General features: G+C 32.8%; 1 protein-coding gene across 1 annotated transcript in view; it reads left to right on the plus strand.

Moving 5' to 3' along the window:
- The window catches only part of fndc3ba (fibronectin type III domain containing 3Ba), a 117,020-nt gene that overhangs the window by 46,097 nt on the left and 44,178 nt on the right, over positions 1-26,745 (plus strand). Inside the window, exons 7-13 of the mRNA XM_056465111.1 lie at positions 7,064-7,221; positions 9,841-9,900; positions 13,370-13,508; positions 14,760-14,813; positions 15,113-15,237; positions 19,672-19,846; positions 20,089-20,175. Coding sequence (XP_056321086.1) covers positions 7,064-7,221; positions 9,841-9,900; positions 13,370-13,508; positions 14,760-14,813; positions 15,113-15,237; positions 19,672-19,846; positions 20,089-20,175 — 798 coding nt within the window. The remainder of the gene's footprint in view (positions 1-7,063; positions 7,222-9,840; positions 9,901-13,369; positions 13,509-14,759; positions 14,814-15,112; positions 15,238-19,671; positions 19,847-20,088; positions 20,176-26,745) is intronic.

Below are 26,745 nucleotides of genomic sequence, written 5' to 3' on the forward strand. Positions count from 1 at the left end.
TGAGCAGCAGACAGCCCACCCCGATGCTTTTCTCATCCTGGCAGGGGACTTTAACATGCAGACCTAAAGAGTGTGTTTCCAAAATACAACAAACACATAGACTTTCCAACACGGGGCAATAACACAGTGGACTTTGTTTATACCACACAGAGAGGAGCTTACAAAGCCTTCCCCCTCCCCCACCTTGGTGGACCACTTAACTGTCATGCTAATGCCTGCTTACAGACCGATAGTTAAAGTCACCAAACCGGTTTGCAAGGAGATACAAGTGTGGCCAGAAGGTTCTTCAGAGGCTTTACAAGACTGCTTCAATACCACAGACTGGGATATGTTCAAACAGGCTGCCACTCAAAAGAGCAGAGCACCAGCCCCAATCATGTACACCTTCTACAGAGGCACTATTGAGAGCATCCTGACCAGCTGCATCACTGTGTGGTATGGAACCTTGGATTTTCTGCAGGAAAACACTTCAATGCATAGTGAGAACAGCTGAGAAGATCGTTGGTGTCTCTCTCCCCTCCCTTCAGGACATTTACAGCACACGTACCCGTAGAGCCCTCTGCATAACAGCAGATGCCACCCACCCAATGCACAACTTTTTCAGTCTGCTGCAATCACACACACACACACACACACACGCGCGCGCACACACACACACACACACACACACACATATTAATTTATATATATATTTGGTTGACAATAAATAAATAAAAGAAAGAATTAATGAATGAATTCTACAGTCTGCTTGTGCCTCTATGTTTATAGAGTTACTGGAGACATCCAGTAAGACACAGTCAAATATTCAGTCCAAATGCACTGGAGAGACCTGAAACATGTTAATTTTTCCTTATTGGCTATATGACATTAGATGTTGCATATTATTCTGTGGTCTTAAGAAAAGTGTTAAGTATTTCAGCACATAAGAGCAAATATAGCTTATAGCCCATTTCGTTGCGCTCGGCAGCTTTTCACTAATAAAGCTCTTCATGTAAATTTCATTTTTCAATTTTAGCACGTCATATAAAAATATCGCCCTTGCGCCCTCATTTATGATATCCTGCCGCCGGGCCTGCTATAGCGAAACTTTATTGTTTGAGAAGAAACAAAAACGGAAACTGTGCATGAAAACCTGGCTGGGAAGACAGCGATAACATGAATTTTCTGTTCTTCAACGAGAAAAAAAAAATCGCAGACACGACACAATGACGGCGTTAATTATACAACGCAGTGTTTACGATCATATTAACAACTAACATTAATATCAATAACTCCTCTCGCTTTAGAGTTTACCTTTTAGAGCTTGTTCTTGTCGGCGCAATATAAGTTTATTGCATGTATAGCTACGAATCAGATTATGAAGAATGATTAAGAGCATGCTTTTCCTTTATTTCATCCTTTCCGTGAGGTGTTTTATTTATTTATAATTTTTTTTAAATAATGATGACAATATTCACTATCTAAGCATTCCTCGGTATACTACCAAAAATTACGCCCCCTGTACCCAACTAGCCTACCTAAGTTAATTTACATTTCATGTAAAAAATAAGAAATCAAAAAAGACCAAAGTATTATGCTAAATATCCGTACAAACGAACATGTTTGTTGTTTAACTTTCGTTGATAAAACAACACAATACAGCCTATAATAATGAAGGCTAGTTAAATAGAAATAACTTTAACTGCTTGAAACAGTAAACGTTACATTTTAGAAACTTCACAAATACTAATCAATAATAATGTAAATAGTAACGTAGAACAAAAATATTAGCCTAGGCTTGTAACAACATAAGTCAGATGTTGAAAAACCTGGCTGGGAAGACGGCGATAACATGAATTTTCTGTTCTTCAACGAGAAAATAAAATCGCAGACACGACACAATGACGGCGTTAATTATACAACGGAGTGTTTACGATCATATTAACAACTAACATTAATATCAATAACTCCTCTCGCTTTAGACTTTACCTTTTAGAGCTTGTTCTTGTCGGCGCAATATAAGTTTATTGCATGTATAGCTACGAATCAGATTATGAAGAATGATTAAGAGCATGCTTTTCCTTTATTTCATCCTTTCCGTAAGGTTTATTTATTTATTTATTTATTTATTTATTTATTTATTTATTTATTTATAATTTTTTAAATAATGATGACAATATTCACTGTCTAAGCATTCCTCGGTATACTACCAACAAATTACGCCCCTGTACCCAAGTAGCCTACCTAAGTTAATTTACATTTCATGTAAAAATTAAGAAATCAAAAAAGACAAAAGTAATATGCTAAATATCCGTACAAACGAACATGTTTGTTGTTTAACTTTCGTTGATAAAACAACACAATACAGCCTATAATAATGTAGGCTAGTTAAATAGAAATAACTTTAACTGCTTGAAACAGTAAACGTTACATTTTAGAAACTTCACAAATACTAATCAACAATAATATAAATAGTAACGTAGAACAAAAATATTAGCCTAGGCTTGTAACAACATAAGTCAGATGTTGAAAAACCTGGCTGGGAAGACGGCGATAAAATGAATTTTCTGTTCTTCAACGAGAAAATAAAATCGCAGACACGACACAATGACGGCGTTAATTATACAACGGAGTGTTTACGATCATATTAACAACTAACATTAATATCAATAACTCCTCTGGCTTTAGACTTTACCTTTTTAGAGCTTGTTCTTGTCGGCGCAATATAAGTTTATTGCATGTATAGCTACGAATCAGATTATGAAGAATGATTAACAGCATGCTTTTCCTTTATTTCATCCTTTCCGTAAGGTTTATTTATTTATTTATTTATTTATAATTTTTTAAATAATGATGACAATATTCACTGTCTAAGCATTCCTCGGTATACTACCAACAAATTACGCCCCTGTACCCAAGTAGCCTACCTAAGTTAATTTACATTTCATGTAAAAATTAAGAAATCAAAAAAGACAAAAGTATTATGCTAAATATCCGTACAAACGAACATGTTTGTTGTTTAACTTTCGTTGATAAAACAACACAATACAGCCTATAATAATGAAGGCTAGTTAAATAGAAATAACTTTAACTGCTTGAAACAGTAAACGTTACATTTTAGAAACTTCACAAATACTAATCAATAATAATATAAATAGTAACGAAGAACAAAAATATTAGCCTAGGCTTGTAACAACATAAGTCAGATGTTGAAAAAAAAAAAACTGTGTCTCTCCGCCTTTTGTTTTCTATTCATATTTTAAATTCTTTGCCAGAAAAACTAACATGTTGACTTTGTTCGGTTTAAGCGGAGACTTATTTGAGATTACAATGTTTCCAGCAGCACTGAGACGTGTCTGTAGCGCATGCAGATACTGTGGCAAAGAGGGTATCTTGCTCCGCCGCCTGCATTTCTCGGAAACCAGCTCTACATCGCGGAGCGGCGCGTTCTCAACTACCAAATATGCTGCTCCATTTCTCATCAACGTCTACTATTTATCAGTTCTCTTTTGTATTTGGCCATTTTTGAAAAGGCCTCTCTGCCATACCTGGCTGGACTAGCTGGGCATTTGCGTTCAGTAGATGACACCGGAGCTGGCTCCGCATTTCATGGGCTGGGTGACATGACCGCAGCTCTGAAGGTTCGACGTGTTTGTCCATTTAACACTTATTTTTCTAAACAAGCCCAACAAATAGCTTCATCCTAATTATTGATTCGCCTTTCTCGTTCGCCACGAATCCAAAATGTTTCCAGATTGGCTCTGAGCGAGCATAAGCAGAGCGTAAAACACTGGCTGCAGTCAGTAAACAATTTAACAGATGCCCCGTCTGCAGCCAAACTTTAAAAATGTATAAAGCATATTTTAATCGTTTAACTGATACCATTCATCGGTTACAAACGTGCCCTTTCGGTTATTGCTTAATCGGTTATTTTGAGCATCCCCAACTAAACCGCATGTGCAAGCTCTATTTTTTTTTTCTCTCACGGCCGCACGCCGGAGATCCGGCATGGTGCCGGAATACTTTAAGCCCTGGTAAGATCATGTTTATTACTAAGAAAACTAAATCAAATTATATTTTAATTGAACACATCTGATCACATAAGGTACGCACAGAAAGTCTGTTTAGTGTTGTGGAAAGGCAAAGCTGAATATCTGTGGTTAAACTGCCACCCAGCGGTCAAAAGCTGCTGGCGCACCAAGTACCGCTGTCGCCGCGGTATGAATGGCGCCATAAGGAACACATTGAAGTAGTAACATCTGTATATATATATATATATATATATATTATATATATATATATATATATATATATATATATATATATATATATATATATATATATATATATATATATATATATATATATTTATTTATTTATTTATTTATTTATTTATTTATTTATTATTAGTAAACCAACAATGCTGTGTGTACAAACTAATATTTATTTCAGTCATTCTTTAAATTACTTTAACAGTCATTATTTAAAACAGTCAAAATATGCTCAGCCATTTGGTAGCAGGCAGTTAAAGGGATATAGTGCAATTTAATGACGAAGAAGCTAAGTTAATTTACTGCAGTTATCTAGGCGAGTTATTGAATAAGTGTTTTTTTTTCTGTAGAGAATTGAAAAAAAATATTTAGTGTCCTGAAATTTTTTTTTAATTGCTTTTGCATTCATAACATTTCAATTCTGTATTTTGATCAGATACTGTATTTGTATAATTATAAAAAAGAACCCATGTTTAATTACTTTATACCACAATTGTATTACAAAGGTCATGAGTAAACTATTTAATATAGCAAAACCATGGTTCATTTGTATTTATCATGGTTTTAATCATTTAATCTTTTATCATGGTTTATTTTCTTAAAGATAAACATGGGCACAACAGAAGAGACTTCTTATAAAAACATTGAAGAAACCTTATCCACCCCAAACTTTTAAACCGTACATTTCCCTGAGCTTTTCACTAAGTTGAAAGTGTTTGTGTTTTGTGTGAGCAAACCACATCTGACAGCAGCCAGTTTGTTGAGAACAGATTGCTGTAGCTTCACAAGTGCCAGTGGCAATGCTAGCTGTTCACATCCGAGAGCAACAACCATCGCTTATTCACCGACAGACTTTCACCTGCAGTTACTCCTGCCGCAGGACAGATTGCGTTTGAGAGTGCATTGCTGAGCGGTTTGGTTCTATGGGTAGATTGCTTCTGTAGCCTGAGACGTCTGCAGCTCATTCATGTTATACCCTCAAAAAAGCTGTTACACTGAATTATGTGTTGACTGACGTGTTATAGCTGCTCTGTCCATTTTCATTTATACTTGCGTTTCTGTGTTTGATGCGTAAAAAGCTGGTTTTCTGGAGGTGTAGGTCTGAAAGCATATTAGTGTTAGCATTAGCCATGTGACTCACGAAAATTGCTCAACTGCTTTTTTTTCTTGTTTTATTTGTTTGTTTTTTCAAAAGTATGTGGTTAAAAGTTGAAAAGATATCTGTTGTTTTTATGTGTGTACAACATTTATTGGCTGACAGGATGGACAGGTAGAAATCTAGTGTTTTTTTCTTGGTTATTGGTTCATACAGTATGCCTTAGTAAAATACCACCTATTATCTGCAAGTCTATAATCCTGCTAGGTTTAACAAATAAGTAGTTTCAAAGCTGCGATAGCTGTATGCTAACCTCATAATGAAATGACAAAGCCACAAACTCTTCAAAATGGCTTTCCTCTTGCCATTTTGGTCTTAAATTGGATTTGACTTCTTTTCCGAGGCTGCTTTTTTTTGTTGCTGAAAACTCATTCTGAGCAAATCTCTGTCTGTTGGATTGTCTTGATATCCTTTGGATTGTAACAGCAGTTTGTGGTTAAAGTTTTAGATTTTAACAGGAATATTATCATATTTATTGCCATTCAAAATATATGTATTCTGTTGCATGGCATAATATATTATATACAGTATTATACATATTATGCCGTATAATATTATATTTTAACTTTATATATTTAATCAAAACATGATATTCAAATCATAATTTTTTATTTAAAAAAAACATTCTATCAGAATTTATACGAAAATATTAAAAATGTATTTGAAAAGGGAACAAATTCACTTAATAACTGATGGTGCAATAATTTACTAATAAATGTACAAATAAAATATCAACATATTCAGTATAGTAAAATTAAATAATGACTTTTGAATGTTGGGATTTTTTTAATCTAATAAATACAACTTTGATAAGAATAAGTGACTTATTTGAAAAAACAAAAACAACTGATTATATTATATTATGTTTTATTATATTATATTATATTATATTATATTATATTATATTATATTATATTATATTATATTATATTATCTTATATTATATTATATTATTCATTAATTTTCCTTTGGCTTAGTCTCTTTATTCATCTGGAGTCACCACAGCGGAATGAACCGCTAACTTATGTTCTTTTTACTGTGCAGCGACAGCGCTACCCACTGTACCACTGCACCACCCTTTTTATATTATATTATATTATATTATATTATATTATATTATATTATATTATATTATATCCACACCACAACTTAAAATTTACCAGATGAACATTGTAGTTGAATCATATTCAAATTATTGTTACTATTATTGTTTATCAGAATTCATGCAATGATAAGGTGCTTATGAATTTAAAGCGAAAGACAGCAAATCACCATGAGGAAACCCGACCATGTGTGTACGTACAGTTGAAGTCAGAGTTATTAGCCCCTCTGAATTATTAGCCCCCCCTGTTTATTTTTTTCCTCAATTTTTGTTTAACGGAGAGAAGATTTTTTTTCAGCACATTTCTAAACATAATAGTTTTAATAACTCATCTCTAATAACTGATTTATTTTATCTTTGCCATGATGACAGTAAATAATATTTGACTAGATATTTTTAAGCAGGCAGTCTACTAATACTCAAATGAGAATTAATTGGCATGTAGTTGCAATGCAACTTTGTCAACAAAATATGCCTTTATTCATACTGCACTTTATAAAACTAATACTATTGCGTCAGTTTTTATATGCTGATTATTTTGAATGTGCTCCACAGGTTTTAAATATTCAGTCTCGTACAGCTCGACTGACCTGGGCTCCACCAGCAGGCCTCCAGAACAGAGACAGGCACAGTAATGGACACCCGTTTACCTGCAGCTACGAGGTCACTCTCTCAGACAAGGGTCGGAACGGCCAGTACCGCATCATCTATAGGTAAGACACAGAGGAGCTGTTTTGACTACCCCACTATCCTTGAGATGTCTTAATGTTCTCATAATTTAACAGCGCTCTGCACAAGGGAGCGGATTAGATACGAATGCATCATCCGTTGAGTAAAAAAGCAAAAAGAATCATTGGATGCAGCCTTTTCTCCCATCAGGACGTGCATGATTCAATTTCCAGAGAGCAGAGAGGAAAGATAATCAGACCTTCAAACCACGTTATCGCCCCTATGAAGCATGAGGCTCAAAGCCCAAAGATGCAGACTGACTTATGAGAGCTGTGCTGCTGGTTTAATTATGTTATATTTTAATTAAATATTACTGTTCAAAAGATGTTTTTTTTTAACCTAATAAATCATTTAAAAAACGTTTAGACCTTTTTCACTTTCTTACCAGCAAGACCTGATTGATTAAATGTGGAAAAAATATTTTTTGCTTGTAGTAAATTTTAAATGTTGCTGTTTTATCATGTTATTACTGCATTAATCAATTTTTTATCAAGAATTTTGAAAATACCTCCAAAAATGATGATATAGGTATTGAAATGTACATATAATTGCGTGTAATTTATGTGTGCCTATAATCTGAGATTTGATAAGTCATGATTATTTAAAAATCATCAAAAGTTTTGAAACCTGTACATATTTATTTCTATAAAAACAACAACAAAATGACAAAAATTTTCTTTTTATTTTAAAGTAAACGAATTCACGTCATCTTTAGATTACTTTCACTTACAGATTCAAAAGTTTACATGCAGTATGCTGCAGTGGTTTGTAATTCAATGTACATTGTACAACATTTAGCAACAAATTTAATATAATCAATAAGAAATAATGATTTTTGAAATATAATCAAAAATAAAGCGATTCAAAAGCCAACCAATTGTATATTTCTTGCGTTATATTATATTACATTACATTACATTACATTACATTACATTACATTATATTATATTATATTATATTATATTATATTATATTATATTATATTATATTATATTACATTATATTACATTATATTATATTACATTACATTATATTACATTACATTATATTACATTACATTATATTACATAATATAATATAATATAATATAATATTACATTACATTACATTACATTATATTATATTATATTATATTATATTATATTATATTATATTATATTATATTATATTACATTATATTATATTATATTATATTATATTATATTATATTATATTACATTATATTATATTATATTATATTACATTATATTCTATTATAATATATTATATTATATTATATATTATATTATATTATATTACATTATATTAATTATATTATATTACATTACATTACATTACATTACAATATATTATATTATATTATATTATATTACATTATATTATTTTATATTATTATATTATATTATATTATATTACATTATATTATAATATAATATGTTATATTATATTATATTATATTATATTATATTATATTATATTATATTATATTATATTACATTATATTATATTACATTATATTATATTATATTATATTATATTACATTATATTAATTATATTATATTATATTACATTACATTACATTACATTACAATATATTATATTATATTATATTACATTATATTATTATATTATATTATATTATATTACATTATATTAATTATATTATATTATATTACATTACATTACATTACAATGTATTATATTATATTATATTGTATTGTATTGTATTGTATTGTATTGTATTGTATTATATTATCGAGGACAACACATTTAATAGACTATTTTGAGGGATTTAAACAAAAACAACATATTTCGTGTTTTACTTTTTTAATTTCTATAGTTTCCGAGTCTCCAAAAAGAGCCACATATTGATAAATAATGTTATGATAGCTGTTTTAATATGAAATTATGATTGAATTGCCTCTGCTACAGTTTTGAAATAGTTTGATAACAAGCAGGAAATGTTCATGGGCCAATGACATTTATATTATATTATATTATATTATATTATATTATATTATATTATATTATATTATATTATATTATATTATATTATATTATATTATATTATATTATAATATTCAAAAATATAGTCAATACAATAAGCCCACAGTCACCACTGCTGATTATAAAGTTATGGATATATAATGCTTTTGACTTGCATATTAAAGTCATTTGCTGTTTCCATAGAGGTTTATGTAGCACATTTATTTGGAATATAAACATGACACACTACTGGTGATCTATTTAAATTTGGTTTGTGCAACCCTATTTACTTTGACCTCATGGTCGATTAGTATTGTTCTGGGCCGCTTATTGGGTGTTTGCCCAAAAGAAAACAATGGCACATAATCTAAAAGAATGGGGCAATTTCACCGTTGCACCAGTGCAACCTCTAACAAAATATAGCTGCACCGGTGAGAGAAGGTTGGTAGGAAACCTAAAAATCTGTCACAGCAAAGGCAATCACAGATTTCCCCTTGAGCCGTTGTGCTCAATAACTGAACAACATCTCTTATGAAAGTCAGTTTTGCACTTTGAATGCCACAACTATATTGCTGGCATCCATTAAGCTCTGTAACCTGTGTGTGTGTATTTTCAGTGGAGAGGAGTTGGAATGCAATTTAAAAGATCTCAGACCAGCGACAGATTACCACATTAGGTAAGTACATCTGTCAGCTTTTTTCCAGCTTTTTCATGTCAAGAACTAGTGCTAAAAGTAGCTATCCAGCTATTACTGTGATTATTACCCATTGTCACACAAATTGATTCCATTTCACATTATTCCATTTGTCATTACCACGATCCAATTATCTGTGATTTTACTTTTCTTTTCGTTTCATAATCAAATTTAATGTTAATTGAAAATTAGTCATCATTTTTGACTTGTGCTTTTGTTTAATGACCTCAGCTCTCCCTAAATGTCCCTCTAATGGTCTGTCTGTTACCTATGATGAATTGCCCCGAAAGTACCGTGCATCACGATGCTGCAAAGGTCAAGATTAAATATGATGCATGTACTGTTTCCCCAAAAACCTTTCAAGGCCACATCCGAGGTGATCTGTGAGAGCTCAGATCTGCTATGTTAGTCTGTTCCGTCACCAAGAGCTCTTGTTAGCGCTGGAAGTCGGTTTGCCTGGCTCCTCATTAAAAACTGAAGTGCAGTTTTCAGATGACCCTTGACCCTTGGGAATGGTAGCTGTATGTATGTTCTGATTAAGTGATGGTTGGAAACGCTCCATATGTGACCCTGAATGCCCCAGAAAATATGGAGACGGGTTAAATCCAGAGTAACCGTGGTAACTTTCCGAGGCACTTTAAGAAACGAAATCCGCAAAGCCTACTTGAAAAACTGAGCAAGTGCAGTAAGAACAAAAGCAGTTTTAAGCACAAAGGGAGGTTACACAACATTTTTAATTCATTTAGTAAGTAGAAGTTATTAAAAGTGGAATTACCAGAATTCTTTAACCACTAGAATAGCATTTTAATCATTCAGACCGATTATATTAATTCATGTTAAAATAATTTTTAAAAATGTTTACACTCAAAGCTTCTATTGAGATTTTAGAATTAACTTTTGTATATCTGTCATAATTTTTATAAGTCATTAACTTAGAATATGATCTTTTTTTGTATAATAGCTTATCATTGTGTCTGAGTTACTAGACTACCCAATGTGCACACCTCAATTTTTTTACCACAGTGAAAATGTTTTTTTTGAAAACCATGTTCAAAGTAAAGTTATGTTTTTGAGATCAAAATTTGTAAAAAAAAAAAAAAAATTTAACCAGGAAGTTGCTAGGCAACAGAGGCACGCATATTTATTTATTCATTTTCTTTTCGTCTTAGTCCCTTTGTTAATCAGAGTTCGCCACAGCGGAATGAACCGCCAACTTATCCAGCATGTTTTATACAGCAGATATCCTTCCAGCTGCAACCCATCACTGAAAAAACACCCATAGACTCTCATCCACACACGTACACTATGGACAAGTTAGCTTACCCAATTCACCTGTAGCACATGTCTTGTGGGGGAAACCGGAGCACACAGAGGAAACCCACAGGAACATGGGGAGAACATGCAAACTCCACACAGAAACACCGACTTACCCAGCTAAGGCTCGAACCAGCGACCTGCTTGCTGTGAGGCGACAGTGCTACCCACTGCGCCACCGTGCTACCCCACGCATATTTAAATACATGAAAAAAGTAGCAGATTCTAAAATGCATGTGGTCACTTTGACCGTTATGTCCCTTCAAGGTAGAAATATAAGGTAGACCTATTTCCTTTAAGACATGAACCAGGTAAGAAAAGGTAAAGATTTTAGAAAATACGATGTCAGATGTGCATCATGTTCAGAAATACAAAAATGTTTAACCCAGTTGCTGTCATGTGTTATTCAGAGAACAAAAAAAGAGGATTGTAACTTTAATGGTTTGATCAATATTACAGTAGATTCAGAATTTAATGTTTTGTGTATAAATATGTTCTGTATTTGCTGAAGGGGTACAGGTTATTCATTATGACATTTATTTTAAAGTATTTAAATGAAGTTTGTCTTAAGTTCACTTGTAGTTTTAGTTGTTGTTGTTTTTCTAATAAATCTTGAAATTGTAGCTCTCGATTACTCTTTAAAGGGATACAGTTGTTAAAGTAAAACGGAAAAGGCTGTCATTAATTAATTAACCTCAACTTGTTCTAAACCTCTTTGAGTTTGTTTCTTTTTTTAATGCAAAGGAAGACTGATACTTATGGGAATTGACTTTCATGAATATTTCTTTTTCCTACTATGGAAGTCGGTGGATACAGGTTTTCAGCTTTATTCAAAATATCTTCCTTTGTGTTTAGTAAAAGAAATAAATTCATAAAGTTCATAAATATTGAGTAACTTTTATTTTCAGGGTAAACTATCCTTTTAATGTTGAATTGGTAAATATTAGAAACAAGAAAACTATATAAAATATCATATAAATTTCTATATATATTTTTTACTATTTATAAATGTGTGTGCCATGATGGAAATGTTTCACCAGAAGATTCTTATCCCACTCTTTTCCAGCAGGGAATAAGCAATGAGCGCTGCAACATTTTTCTTTAGCTCTTTCTTAAAAGCAATTTCCCAGCATTGTAAAAACAATGTGCACTCAATCAGAAAACACACTGAACTTCTGATTGTAGTGTATTGAACAAGGCGCAGATACGCTTCGGTTTCAGTAACTCAACTGGCGCTTGAAAATCTACATCTTGAATGCTCTCTACCTTCTGTTTTTTATCTCTCTTCACTGTTTCTGCTAAAAATACAAGGTTACACTTTTTCACGGTCGCCTTTAGAAATGGTGACTGTAAGTACAGTAACTTAGCAACTGTACATGTTAACCGAATACTAAAGTCCTAAAACATCTGCAAATGTGTACAGATTAAAACATGTACTTTAAATCTACATTATTTCGTTTAGAAACAAACCAAAAAAAAAAAAAAAAATATATATATATATATATATATATATATATATTTAAATAAATACCAAATAAATAAATAATAACTTAATATAATAATGAGAATAATTAAAATAATTAAAAATTGCATTAGTCCTCATAATCGCGCGTTTATTTAAATTACTACTACTGCTACTACTACTACTACTACTACTAATAATAATAATAATAATAATAATAATAATAATAATAATAGAAAAAGTAATAAATTGCTTCATTCCAATATAACATCTACAGTAGTTTAAAATATTATTATTATTATTAATAATAATAATAATAATAATATTGATATTATTAATATGATGTTACTTTTTATATGATGTTATTTTTTTTAATTATTTTCTTTCAATGATTAAGCCATACAGTAACTCTTGAAAGGAAAACTGAAAGGAAACTTTTTATTGACAGCAGATTTATAAACCATTCCTATTCTCTGCAAACTTTAGGAAGATGTTTGGCATTTATTGCAGACAGAATGTCAACAAAGTGTTTGAAGGGCAACATCAAAATGAAGAGCTATCAAAAATAACATAGCTGACTTTGGATAAACTGTGCTTACCGAATGTGTGTGTGTGTGTGTGTGTGTGTGCGTGTGTGTGTGTGTGTGTGTGTGTGTGTGTGTGTGTGTTTCTCAGAGTGAACGCTGTGTGCAATTCTGTGAAGGGTTCGTGCTCGGAGGTGGGGGCCTTCACCACCCACAGCAGTACCCCAGACTGCCCGCTGCCCCCTAAACTGTCCCACCGCACAAAGAGCACGCTCACCCTGCAGTGGAAGGTGAGGTGGATTGCTTCTCACATACTGAGTGTAGAAGTTCAAGCCATCAACTCATTGAAAGGACATTTTATTGTAAATGAGGACTTATTGCAAACCTGATGAGTCGGCTAGATTTGCAGATGTTCTCTTGCAGATGTTTTGTCATCATTTACTGACTGAACCCCATGTTATTCCAAACCTCTGTGACTTTCTTTATTTCTTCTTTGTTTTACTGTATTTCAATTGATATTGTGATGTCATTACAATTTTACATAACTGATATGTATTTAAATATCGATATTTTTTATTTAAAACTTTGGGAAAAAATGTCATCAGACCTTTTTTATAATATATATTTAATATATTATTAATAAATCTTAGCATTTTATTAAAACCCATATTATATTTAACAAAACCAGTTAATAATACAGAAAATAAGAATTTAGCGATTAATTTATGATGTAAAATAGCTGTTTTTTAATGTTTTATTTTTAAAATTCAGATCTATAGTGTACTGTTTACCATAGAAAAATACAAAATTTTGTTTTATTATATCAATGATATTATTTTCTATCATTTACAGAGTATGAATATATCACAAAAGTCAAATGGGTATTGTAATGGTGTTTTTATTTTATTTCAAGACATGATCATTGTACCTATGACAAAGAGAAGTCTCAATATGTAAGATATGTATAAACAGATGTTGGGGCCAGTTCCAAATGGGCAGGTCAGCTCCAAATGAGTGTCACTTGAGCTCCAAGTGGGCTGTACAAATCTCCTGGGGCTTTCGATTGATTTATTTAACACCTTAACCCTAAACCTACCCCTTGCAGTAATGAAAAAAACAATATTTATTGTTTAACAACGTCACAAAAACGTTCCTATACATATTTATGTGCATTTTTATGTTCTCAGTAGCCACAGTTGTAACCCTTCTAGCCCCAATTTACTGATGCCACTTGAGTAGTCCCTCCCGCCTGGAGGCCTCCTGGTTGCAGGAATATATTCTTGAAAGGTGCTGCTGTCTACTGTATATAAATAAATGGGAATCAAAAAGGATTTGGGAGAACATTTGAATAAATTAATTAGTTGACCTGTCCCAATAAGTTGAAGTAAAAATAGTTCCTAGTTGCTTTTATGAATTTCATGGTCCAGTCAAAGACAGTACATCCACTTACAAAACAAATTTTATCAGGAAATAGTGTTTTCTTTCAGTTTCCCACCTTTTGTGTTGCTGTAATTTGTTTCCTTTTATTTCTCTCCTTTTAGGCACCAGTCGATAATGGATCAAAAATCAGCAGTTACCATTTAGAGTGGGATGAGGTATGGCTAAATTTATATTTATATCTTTTTATTCATAGGAAAGTCTTTACTATGTTTTTTTTTTTTTTGTATCACCATTATTTTCTTCACAATTTCAGAAAAAAACACCCCCAGGTTGAACTGCAATTTGACTATTTTTATCACATGTTCAGAATGACTGTATTTTAAGATTCATACTTGACGTTGCGCACTCTTATGATTTCTCAATGCATCCATGATTGCAGTAATTTTAAAACATCCTGATTTTGTGCAGTGTAGTGTCTGAAATGTATCTGCTAATCATCTGTTTCATCTGTCAGGGCAAAAAGAACAACAGTTTCAGAGAATGTTACTTCGGAAACCAAAGGCACTATAAACTCACTCATCTGTGTCCAGCCATGGCCTACACGTTTCGGGTCGCGGCTCGCAACGACATAGGAATGAGGTATCAATGCTACATCACATGTAATTAGCGCAATAAACTACATTGCATAGATGTGTGATAAATTGGATGCAGCCAAAGATTCAAGCAATTGTTTGACCCAACTATGTTTCGAGCTTTTGAATTAGAAGGATCTTTTTATGGGTTGCTTGCTGTACAGGATGCATATTATTAAATCCTCTGTGTGACAAAACAATCCCATTATCCCTCTGCAAACTGATCGTTTCACCATCCCTCAAGTCTTAATGGAGGAGGAGAGCCATAAAGTCACCTTGAAGCAGGAGAACAGACAGCCACTGAAGCTCTCTTTCTTTCTCTTCTTTTCTCTGTTTTCATTTTAAGTGGTGGACTGAAATATCAGGGTTTTTTGGCAGATAGGGAAAGGTAGATCTTTAGATATACCATAGTAGTATATATTATATATAGTATATATAATTTTAAAATACAGAATACATTCCTAATTATATCCATTTATAGTTTTTCTTGATTTTGTTCAGGCAAAAAATTGTGTTTAAAGTAAGGAAATATTTAAAATTAGCCTAAAAATTACTTTTAACTATAAATATTTATATATTTCTCTAGGTTTATGGTAGAAATGCACCAATTTTTGGCCGATATCAATTTCAACAGTAGATTTTATATACTGCCTGATATTGGTTATACAGTACTATCTATTTTTTCATCATTAAATGCTTTTTTTCTGAACATGGAGCCATTTAATATTCATATTTTCAACATTTTAAGAGAGACACAAAATTACAATATAAAAATCTTCAAATGTGTTTTTTTTATATTCAGTATTTCTGTTAACAGGATATTTTATTTAGTGTAGTATACAATGTATTTATTTAATAAACTTAACATATGAAGCCAGTGCTTTTGCTATATGTCAATTATTAATTTAGCTGTTCCAGACAAATAGTGACTCACTAAAGTGCAGTTAGAGTATTTTATTGTCCAAAATATTTTAGCTATGGTTGGTTATTGCAGAGCATTATTTCAGCACTTGAACATAGTGCACATCAGTTGCTTTCCCAGTGCTCCTCTGATATTTTATACATTATTAGACCCAGGCCTGATCATTTCTACAGGATATTTTTTTTTTTTTTTACAAGAACTGAATGATTTTGCTTTGAGAAAAAATGTTGAATTATTCAAAAGGCATGTAGCTTATTCCATGTAATTAATAATCCATTGGTATCTGCCTTTTTCATATTATCGCAAAAATATGCCGATAGCTTTAAATGAATCCATTATCATTCTTAACTTATCATTACACTAGAATGTACTTAAGAAACAATTCAGGTAATGACACTTCATATAATTTATTACAATAAATATATGAAATGTATATCTATTTCTATGAATTATAATATAATTATATATAATTTTGTCATTTTTTTAATTGAAATATATGAGCAATATCACACGAGTAGCAGTTCGATATGGCTGTATATTGGCACTGGTGCATGGCATGCGTTGTGCCTTAGTAACTCATCAGTGACAATATGCCATATAGCACTGCTACGAGTGTGATATTGCGTTTATACAACAGTTTGACGGCATAATTATGTATATTAAAAAGTAAATCAAACATGAAGAGTTTAAAAATCCTTTTGTATGAGGAACTACTTTCTTCCTCCATTCATTCACATCAGCAGCTGACGTCAGAACAGCAGAAACTATTTGTACTTCGCCAATGTCACTTTAGAACTAGTATTTGAAGGATTCTCTTGCGTAATGTCTAAAATGATGACAAAACTGGTGATGTTGCTGACATTTTTAGATTATAAGGCTGAACAGCATGAAATGCTCTCAGTCTACAGAGATTTCCCAGTATTTCTCTGTTGCAATTAGGACATCACAATAATTAACCCCGAAAAAGCTAAAGCAACGCAATCACTACCAGATTACTGTTGTGTTTGCGATAAGGAAAAACGCTAAACACATGCAGGCATTTCTTCTTTCTTTTTTGTTACTGAACTAATCTTCAGTAACGTAAACAGGAGACTCATTAGAAACAAATAGATGGCCAACCAAAAAGTAGCTCAGGGTTATACAAAGAGTGGCCATCACAAAATACATACATTCTTGATATGTGAGTCCCATCTCACACTCAATACACTTCAATTATATGGTATAAATACAGCACTTCAACATAAAAAAGAGAGAGATTGACTTAGAATGTTACTTACCAGTTTTATAATGATTTTATCAGCTGTAGTTTAAAATTTTGCTGAGTTATTTTCCTTTTAGGGCTTTTTATGTGGTCTCTGTCACCATCTTGTGGATGGACAACGCCAACTGTCTTTGTTCTTCTCAGTCTGACAGGCTCTCTCAGAAATGATAAATATTTAAAATGGGCACTATCCTTATAAATAAACTGCATAGTTGCAATCTACACAACTACATTGTTGCCTAAAAAAGCCTCAAAAGTACATTATGTTGTCCAACAGCTGCAATATTTGTCAAAATATAGTGAGTTTTTTGATCTGCTGTCACTCTGTGCGCGGAGTAATACAGAAGGGTGAAGAGGCTGTACGAGTGCTGTTATTGCAGAATATCGCACTGCTATCAGCCAATCAGATTTGAGAACCAGATTATATAATTTATTTATTTAATTTGCAATAAATTATACAATAACAATATTCACCTTAAAAAGTACTATTATATAACATATGAGTTATTGATTCCTCTTCCCAGATCTACAGAATTTTACACAGAATGTGTAAATTCAGCATCTGAGGTAAGATGGTGGTCACTCTGAATGCAGCGCCGTTCTTCGTCTTCTCCATCTCCTGACATTAATACTAGAGAGACACATAGAGTGAATGAAGCACGGCTGAAATATGAGACTCCACCTCCAGCAAAGCACCTTTCGCCCAGTCCAAGGGGATGTTTTTTTTTATTACTTCCTTAACTGAGAGCAGCTCATTTAACATCTCCCGTTTCCCAGTGGCAGTTACAGACAATCTCCAGCACACAATAAATACTGAGGGCTCCAGTAAACTTGTCACAAGCAGTTAATTGGAAGAAACCGGATTTAACGCTGCCGTTGAGAGGAGAGAAAAATCTATTCAAATTCCATAAGTCAGTCTGGAAGTTTTTCATATTGGTGTGTTTAAAAAAAGAAATTCAATCAGTGTCAGACCCGAGAGGGATGCAGATGAGCATGGTGCTTATAAAGAGACTTTTGCAGAGTTTATGCAAAACATATTTGTACATCTTCACTGACGGATAACCAGCAAACTTAATTTTTTCTGTTTTGCCTGTGTGTTTATGTAATTGTGAACACTATCAGTCAAATGTTTGGGATCGGGATTTTGTTTATTTGCTTTTGAAGAGGTTTGTTGTCATTAAGGTTGCGTTTATTTGATCGAAATCACAAAAAATTTGTAATATTGTGAAAATATAATTTACATCTAAAGTAACTGTTTTAAATTTTTTATATGTTTGGTATTGCAATATATTTGTACTATTCAAAGCTGAATTTACTTCAGCCTTCACTATTACATGACGCGAGCTTTCAAAAATAATTATATGTTCATTTGCGGTTTTATTTTGATTATTTATGAAGTATTCGATCAAAAATATTGATTCTTATAATCATTAGTGTTGAAAATAGGTTTCTGGTTTATAGTTTTTGTGGAAACTGTGAAACATTTTACTTCATAGTTCACAATGAGGGCAACGCAGTGGCGCAGTAGGTAGTGCTGTCGCCTCACAGCAAGAAGGTCGCTGGTTCGAGCCTCGGCTGGGTCAGTTGCCGTTTCTGTGAGGAGTTTGCTGCGTTCACGTGGGTTTCCTCCGGGTGCTCCGGTTTCCCCCACAGTCCAAAGACATGCTGTATAGGTGAATAGGGAAGGCTAAATTGTCCGTAGTGTATGAGTGAGTGTGTATGGCTGCGTAAAACATGTGCTGGATAAGTTGGCGGTTCGTTCCGCTGTGGCGACCCTGGAATAATAAAGGGACTAAGCCGAAAAGAAAATGAATGAATGAATGAATGAATGAATGAGTTCACAATGACAGTATTTATTTGAAATTAATATTTGAATATATTTGAAGATTTTCAATGTATTTGCCATTAATTTTAAACTATATTGTGTGCTAATTAAATAAAAATTTATGGATTTAATGATTATTTTGGTTGATACTGTACTGCAGTTTCAGCAAAAATATAAAACAGCTCAACATTTTTCAACACTGATCATAATAATCATGATAATCATAATACTACAATGATTTTGTATTTCAGTATATGCACTGAAGACTTTTTTTTTACATTTAATAAAATACATGTTACACTATATTCCATTATATTTATTATTTTACAATGTAACTCTTCCACAGTTTTACTGTTTTTACTGTAGTTTTTGATTCAATGCATACCTGGTAAGCAGAATAGACTTTGACCAGTAGTGTCATCTTATCCTCCAGTGGCTTCAGTCCTGAGGTGGTCTTCTACACCACTGGAAGTCTTCCTCATCTGCCTCATGCTCCTCGGCTGGTGCGTGCTGGCATCACATGGATCACGCTGGAGTGGAGCCGGCCGGATGGATGTACAGCAGAGGAGCCTGTCACTTACACGCTGGAGATCCAAGAAGAAAACGTTGTATGTAACAAGTGAACAACATACTGAACACTTCAAGCACTTACTATTTATTTGGAGAGAGTTATTGAGAGTTGGTGTATTGTGATGATTCACTTTTTTTTGACTCCCTTGGCATTTCTTATTTGTCAGCTGTATATTTATGGGTTTCTTGTGCATTTGTATATCAATGTAGTTGTTGTTAAAATGATATAATATCTTGAAATGTCCTGTTAAGTTAATTGTTTTTGTGGCCATTTCTGCAGGGAACAGAGTTTCACCCAAAGTACACTGGAGAAAACTTGATATGTACTGTAGAGGGCTTGAAGAGAAGCACACAGTATAAATTCAGGGTGAGTCAATTCCACAGTTGTGTTGCAATGTCGCAGCAGAAATCAAGACTCATCAGACCAGCCAACGTTTTTCCAATCCTCCATTGTCCAGTTTTGGTGAGCCTGTGCGAATCGTAGCCTCAGTCTCCTGTTTTTCCTGCTCTAGTTTCCTGTTTCATCTGCTGCTGTAGCCCATCCGCCTTAAAGTTGGATGTGTTGTGCGTTCAGAGATGCTCTTCTGCATACCTCGGTTGTAACGAGTGGTTATTTGAGTTACTGTTGCCTTTCTATCAGCTCGTACCAGTCTGGCCATTCTCCCCTGACCTCTCTCATCAACAAGGCATTTGTGCCCATAGAACTGCCGCTCACTGATATTTTCTCTTTTTCAGACCATTCTCTGTAAACCCTATAGATGGTTGTGTGTGAAAATCCCAGCAGATCAGCAGTTTCTTAAATACTCAGACCAGCCCGTCTGACACCAACAGCCAAAGTCGCTTAAATTCCCTTTCTTTCCCATTCTGATACGCAGTTTGAACGGCAGCAGATCGTCTTGACCATGTCTACATGCCTAAAATCATTGAGTTGGTGCCATGTGATTGGCTGATTAGAAATTTGCGTTAACGAGCAGTTGTACCTAATAAAGTGGCCTGTATACAGTAGTTACTAAAACGAAAACCATGAAACTGATATAATTTTTAAAATAAAAAATATTATATAGTAATAAAAGCTAAATAAGTATTTAGGCGCAGTGTGTAGCACGTTCGCCTCATAGAAAGAAGGTCGCTGGTTCGAGCCTCGGGCCGGGTCAGTTCACATTTCTGTGAGGAATTTGCATGTTCTTCACGTGTTCGCGTGGGTTTCCTCCAGGTGCTCCGATTTCCCCCACAAGTCCAAAGACATGGGCTGTAGGTGACTTGATTAAATTGTCCATAGTGTATGTGTGTGAATGAGTGTTTATAGTTGTTTCCCAGTGATGGGTTGCAGCGGGAAGGGCATCCGCTGCAAAAAACATATGCTGGATAAGTTGGCAGTTCATTCTGCTGGGGTGACCCCAGATTAATAATAAATAAGGACTAAGCCGAAAAGAGAATGAATGAATGAATATTAACATCAAAACAACACTCAACGAAATGACAAAACAACTAATTGTCTACCACTTTAAAAGTAATAAAAATATTAATAATACAAATAACATTATAATAATAATAAATAAAATAATAATAATAATAATAAATAAAATAATAATAAAAAAGTCTAATATTAATAAAAAATAGTATAATAGTAACCCAGCGATGCTAAAATATTTCTTGTATAATGCAAATACACAAGAAATGATGTGGCCTAACAACTAAAATGCCAATTATACTGCATAATTCCTTTTCACGCATGAACATTTAAAATATAATACATTTCCTAATGATTGTCTCACATCTCTGCCATAACACCATGGTTAGCTACCAGTAAATCCCTAGTAAATGTAAGTGATTCGTGAAGTGAAAAGAAAAGAATTGTTGTTTTACCTTGTTTTCTGCATCAGTACTGTTGAGATTGTCCCATACAAGCTCAAACAACCGAGACATTAATGTTTGTATTTGAAAACACAAACTACTCTATCTGAATCTTAAAGAGAGACTTAAAAGCTTGAAAAGATAGGAAAGCTCATATTTGCAACCTATCCAAATAGATTTGCTGTTTATAATGCTCAAAAACACCAAACAGACTGACTTTTCTGTTTTGTAGAGCATAATGCTTCCTGTGATGTACTGGTCAAGAATTATTTGCCATGTCGTACTGACCTAAAGCATGTTGTACTAATTATTATGAGGTCATACACGGTGTTCTAATGAGCAGCAAATCGTGGGCTGCATTTACGTGACACATGCTCTTCACAGGCACTCAGTGTTTTGTTTACCTGTGTGGGAGAGTAACTATATGTACAGGATATCTGACCAATTAAGATCATCATGCATTGTTAATTACTGCGGTAACATGCTTCTCTCTGTGCTCCACTGACTCATGCCACCGTTGCTTTGTTTTCACTCACAATTTCTTCCGCCACATTCATAGAAAGAATTTATTCGCAGTGAAGCGCAGCCCACGTGAAGCGCTGCAGTGATGCATTGAGTGGCTCAGGCTTAAGTGCTTTCATAATTAACAGTAATTCCTCTGAATGGTGCACACACCTCTTGGGTTTTACTTTTTTTTTTTTTAATGTGGAGGTGTTTATTAAAGCTGCAGGTGCACATAATGAGTGCGTGTGAATGTGTTATGTCATTACTACTGCTTTTGTGAACAATTGTTTGCCTAAAGAAGCTCTTTATTAGGATTTTGTGCAGGTTTCTATTTTTGCGTGCTTTTATATTCATATAGGTCAGTCTTCTCAGTGTTTTAGATATTGTGAATCATGCATTTCTCTTATTTGACACTTTTTGACATCTGAATTGTTTTTAAGTCTTTTAATCTTGTTAATGGTTTAACTTAATCCTATAGTTGAGGTTTTTGGGATTGGTTAAATAGTAGTTTTTATTAAGATTTGTCTTTTGGGATTGGTTAAATAGTAGTTTTTATTGGGATTTGTCATTTGGGATTGGTTAAATAGCAGTTTTTATTGAGATTTGTCATTTTGGGATTGGTTAAATAGCAGTTTTTGTTGGGATTTGTCATTTGGGATTGGTTAAATAGCAGTTTTTGTTGGGATTTGTCATTTGGGATTGGTTAAATAGCAGTTTTTGTTGGGATTTGTTATTTGGGATTGGTTAAATAGTAGTTTTTATTGGGATTTGTCATTTGGGATTGGTTAAATAGCAGTTTTTGTTGGGATTTGTCATTTGGGATTGGTTAAATAGCAGTTTTTGTTGGGATTTGTCATTTTGGGATTGGTTAAATAGCAGTTTTTGCTGGAATTTGTAGTTTTGTGATAGGTTAAATGGTAGTTTTTATTGGGATTTGCCATTTTGGGATTGGTTAATTAGTAGTTTTTCATTGGGATTTGCCATTTCAGGATTGTTTAAATAGTAGTTTTTGTTGGGATTTGTAATTTTGGAATTGGTTTAATAGTAGTTTCTTTTGGGATTTGCCACTTTGGGATTGGTTAAATAGTAGTTATTGTCAGGATTTGGGATTGGTTGAATAGTAGTTTTATTGGGATTTGTCATTTTGGGATTGGTTAATTTAGTAGTTTTTCATTGGCTTTTGCAATTTCAGGATCGGTTAAATAGCTGTTTTTGTTGGAATTTGTCATTTTGAGATTGGTGAAATAGATTTTGTTGGGATTTGTCATTTTGGGATAGGTCAAATGGTAGTTTTTATTGGGATTTGCCATTTTGAGATTGGTTAATTGGTAGTTTTTCATTGGGATTTACCATTTCGAGATTGTTTAAATAGTAGTTTTTGTTAGGATTTGTAATTTTGGGATTGGTTAAATAGTAGTTTTTCATTGGCATTTGCAATTTCAGGATTGGTTAAATAGCCGTTTTTGTTGGGATTTGTAATTTTGGGATTGGTTAAATAGTAGTTTTTTTTAGGGATTTGCCACTTTGGGATTGGTTAAATAGTAGTGTTAAAGGGATTTGTCGTTTGGGATTGGTTAAATAGTAGTTTTATAGGGATTTGTTATTTGGGATTGGTTAAATAGTAGTTTTTATTGGGATTTGTCATTTGGGATTGGTTAAATAGTAGTTTTTATTGAGATTTGTCATTTTGGGATTGGTTAAATTGCAGTTTTTGTTGGGATTTGTAATTTTGGGATTGGTTAAATAGTAGTTTTTGTTGGGATTTGTGATTTTGTGATAGGTTAAATGGTAGTTTTTATTGGGATTTGCCATTTTGGGATTGGTTAATTAGTAGTTTTTCATTGGGATTTGCCATTTCAGGATTGTTTAAATAGTAGTTTTTGTTGGGATTTGTAATTTTGGAATTGGTTTAATAGTAGTTTCTTTTGGGATTTGCCACTTTGGGATTGGTTAAATAGTAGTTATTGTCAGGATTTGGGATTGGTTGAATAGTAGTTTTATTGGGATTTGTCATTTTGGGATTGGTTAATTAGTAGTTTTTCATTGGCTTTTGCAATTTCAGGATCGGTTAAATAGCTGTTTTTGTTGGAATTTGTCATTTTGAGATTGGTGAAATAGATTTTGTTGGGATTTGTCATTTTGGGATAGGTCAAATGGTAGTTTTTATTGGGATTTGCCATTTTGAGATTGGTTAATTGGTAGTTTTTCATTGGGATTTACCATTTCGAGATTGTTTAAATAGTAGTTTTTGTTAGGATTTGTAATTTTGGGATTGGTTAAATAGTAGTTTTTCATTGGCATTTGCAATTTCAGGATTGGTTAAATAGCCGTTTTTGTTGGGATTTGTAATTTTGGGATTGGTTAAATAGTAGTTTTTTTTAGGGATTTGCCACTTTGGGATTGGTTATATAGTAGTGTTAAAGGGATTTGTCGTTTGGGATTGGTTAAATAGTAGTTTTATAGGGATTTGTTATTTGGGATTGGTTAAATAGTAGTTTTTATTGGGATTTGTCATTTGGGATTGGTTAAATAGTAGTTTTTATTGAGATTTGTCATTTTGGGATTGGTTAAATTGCAGTTTTTGTTGGGATTTGTAATTTTGGGATTGGTTAAATAGTAGTTTTTGTTGGGATTTGTGATTTTGTGATAGGTTAAATGGTAGTTTTTATTGGGATTTGCCATTTTGGGATTGGTTAATTAGTAGTTTTTCATTGGGATTTGCCATTTCAGGATTGTTTAAATAGTAGTTTTTGTTGGGATTTGTAATTTTGGAATTAGTTAAATAGTAGTTTTTTTGGGGATTTGCCACTTTGGGATTGGTTAAATAGTAGTTATTGTCAGGATTTGGGATTGGTTGAATAGTAGTTTTATTGGGATTTGTCATTTTGGGATTGGTTAATTAGTAGTTTTTCATTGGCTTTTGCAATTTCAGGATCGGTTAAATAGCTGTTTTTGTTGGAATTTGTCATTTTGAGATTGGTGAAATAGATTTTGTTGGGATTTGTCATTTTGGGATAGGTCAAAAGGTAGTTTTTATTGGGATTTGCCATTTTGGGATTGGTTAATTGGTAGTTTTTCATTGGGATTTACCATTTCGAGATTGTTTAAATAGTAGTTTTTCATTGGCATTTGCAATTTCAGGATTGGTTAAATAGCCGTTTTTGTTGGGATTTGTAATTTTGGGATTGGTTAAATAGTAGTTTTTTTTTTAGGGATTTGCCACTTTGGGATTGGTTAAATAGTAGTGTTAAAGGGATTTGTTGTTTGGGACTGGTTAAATAGTAGTTTTATAGGGATTTGTTATTTGGGATTGGTTAAATAGTAGTTTTTATTGGGATTTGTCATTTGGGATTGGTTAAATAGTAGTTTTTATTGAGATTTGTCATTTTGGGATTGGTTAAATTGCAGTTTTTGTTGGGATTTGTAATTTTGGGATTGGTTATAGTAGTTTTTGTTGGGATTTGTGATTTTGTGATAGGTTAAATGGTAGTTTTTATTGGGATTTGCCATTTTGGGATTGGTTAATTAGTAGTTTTTCATTGGGATTTGCCATTTCAGGATTGTTTAAATAGTAGTTTTTGTTGGGATTTGTAATTTTGGAATTAGTTAAATAGTAGGTTTTTTTTGGGGATTTGCCACTTTGGGATTGGTTAAATAGTAGTTATTGTCAGGATTTGGGATTGGTTGAATAGTAGTTTTATTGGGATTTGTCATTTTGGGATTGGTTAATTAGTAGTTTTTCATTGGCTTTTGCAATTTCAGGATCGGTTAAATAGCTGTTTTTGTTGGAATTTGTCATTTTGAGATTGGTGAAATAGATTTTGTTGGGATTTGTCATTTTGGGATAGGTCAAATGGTAGTTTTTATTGGGATTTGCCATTTTGGGATTGGTTAATTGGTAGTTTTTCATTGGGATTTACCATTTCGAGATTGTTTAAATAGTAGTTTTTCATTGGCATTTGCAATTTCAGGATTGGTTAAATAGCCGTTTTTGTTGGGATTTGTAATTTTGGGATTGGTTAAATAGTAGTTTTTTTTAGGGATTTGCCACTTTGGGATTGGTTAAATAGTAGTGTTAAAGGGATTTGTTGTTTGGGACTGGTTAAATAGTAGTTTTATAGGGATTTGTTATTTGGGATTGGTTAAATAGTAGTTTTTATTGGGATTTGTCATTTGGGATAGGTTAAATAGTAGTTTTTGTTGGGATTTGTCATTTTGGGATTTGTTAAATAGTAGTTTATATTGGGATTTTGTCATTTATTGGGATTGGTTAAATAGCAGTTTTTGTTGGGATTTGTGATTTTGGGATTGGTTAAATGGTAGTTTTTGCTGGGATTTGTGATTTTGGGATTAATTATTTAGTAGTTTTTCAATGGGATTTGCCATTTAGTGATTGGTTAAATAGCAGTTTTTGCTGGAATTTGTAGTTTTGGGATAGATTAAAATAGTAATTGTTGTTGGGATTTGTCATTTGGGATTGGTTAAATAGTAGTTTTATTGGGATTTGTAACTTTGCGATTGGTTAATTAGTAGTTTTTTATTGGCATTTGCCATTTCAGGATTCGTAAAATAGCTTTTT

Source organism: Danio aesculapii, chromosome 2 (genome assembly GCF_903798145.1).
Source record: "Danio aesculapii chromosome 2, fDanAes4.1, whole genome shotgun sequence".
Taxonomy (NCBI): Eukaryota; Metazoa; Chordata; class Actinopteri; order Cypriniformes; family Danionidae; genus Danio; species Danio aesculapii.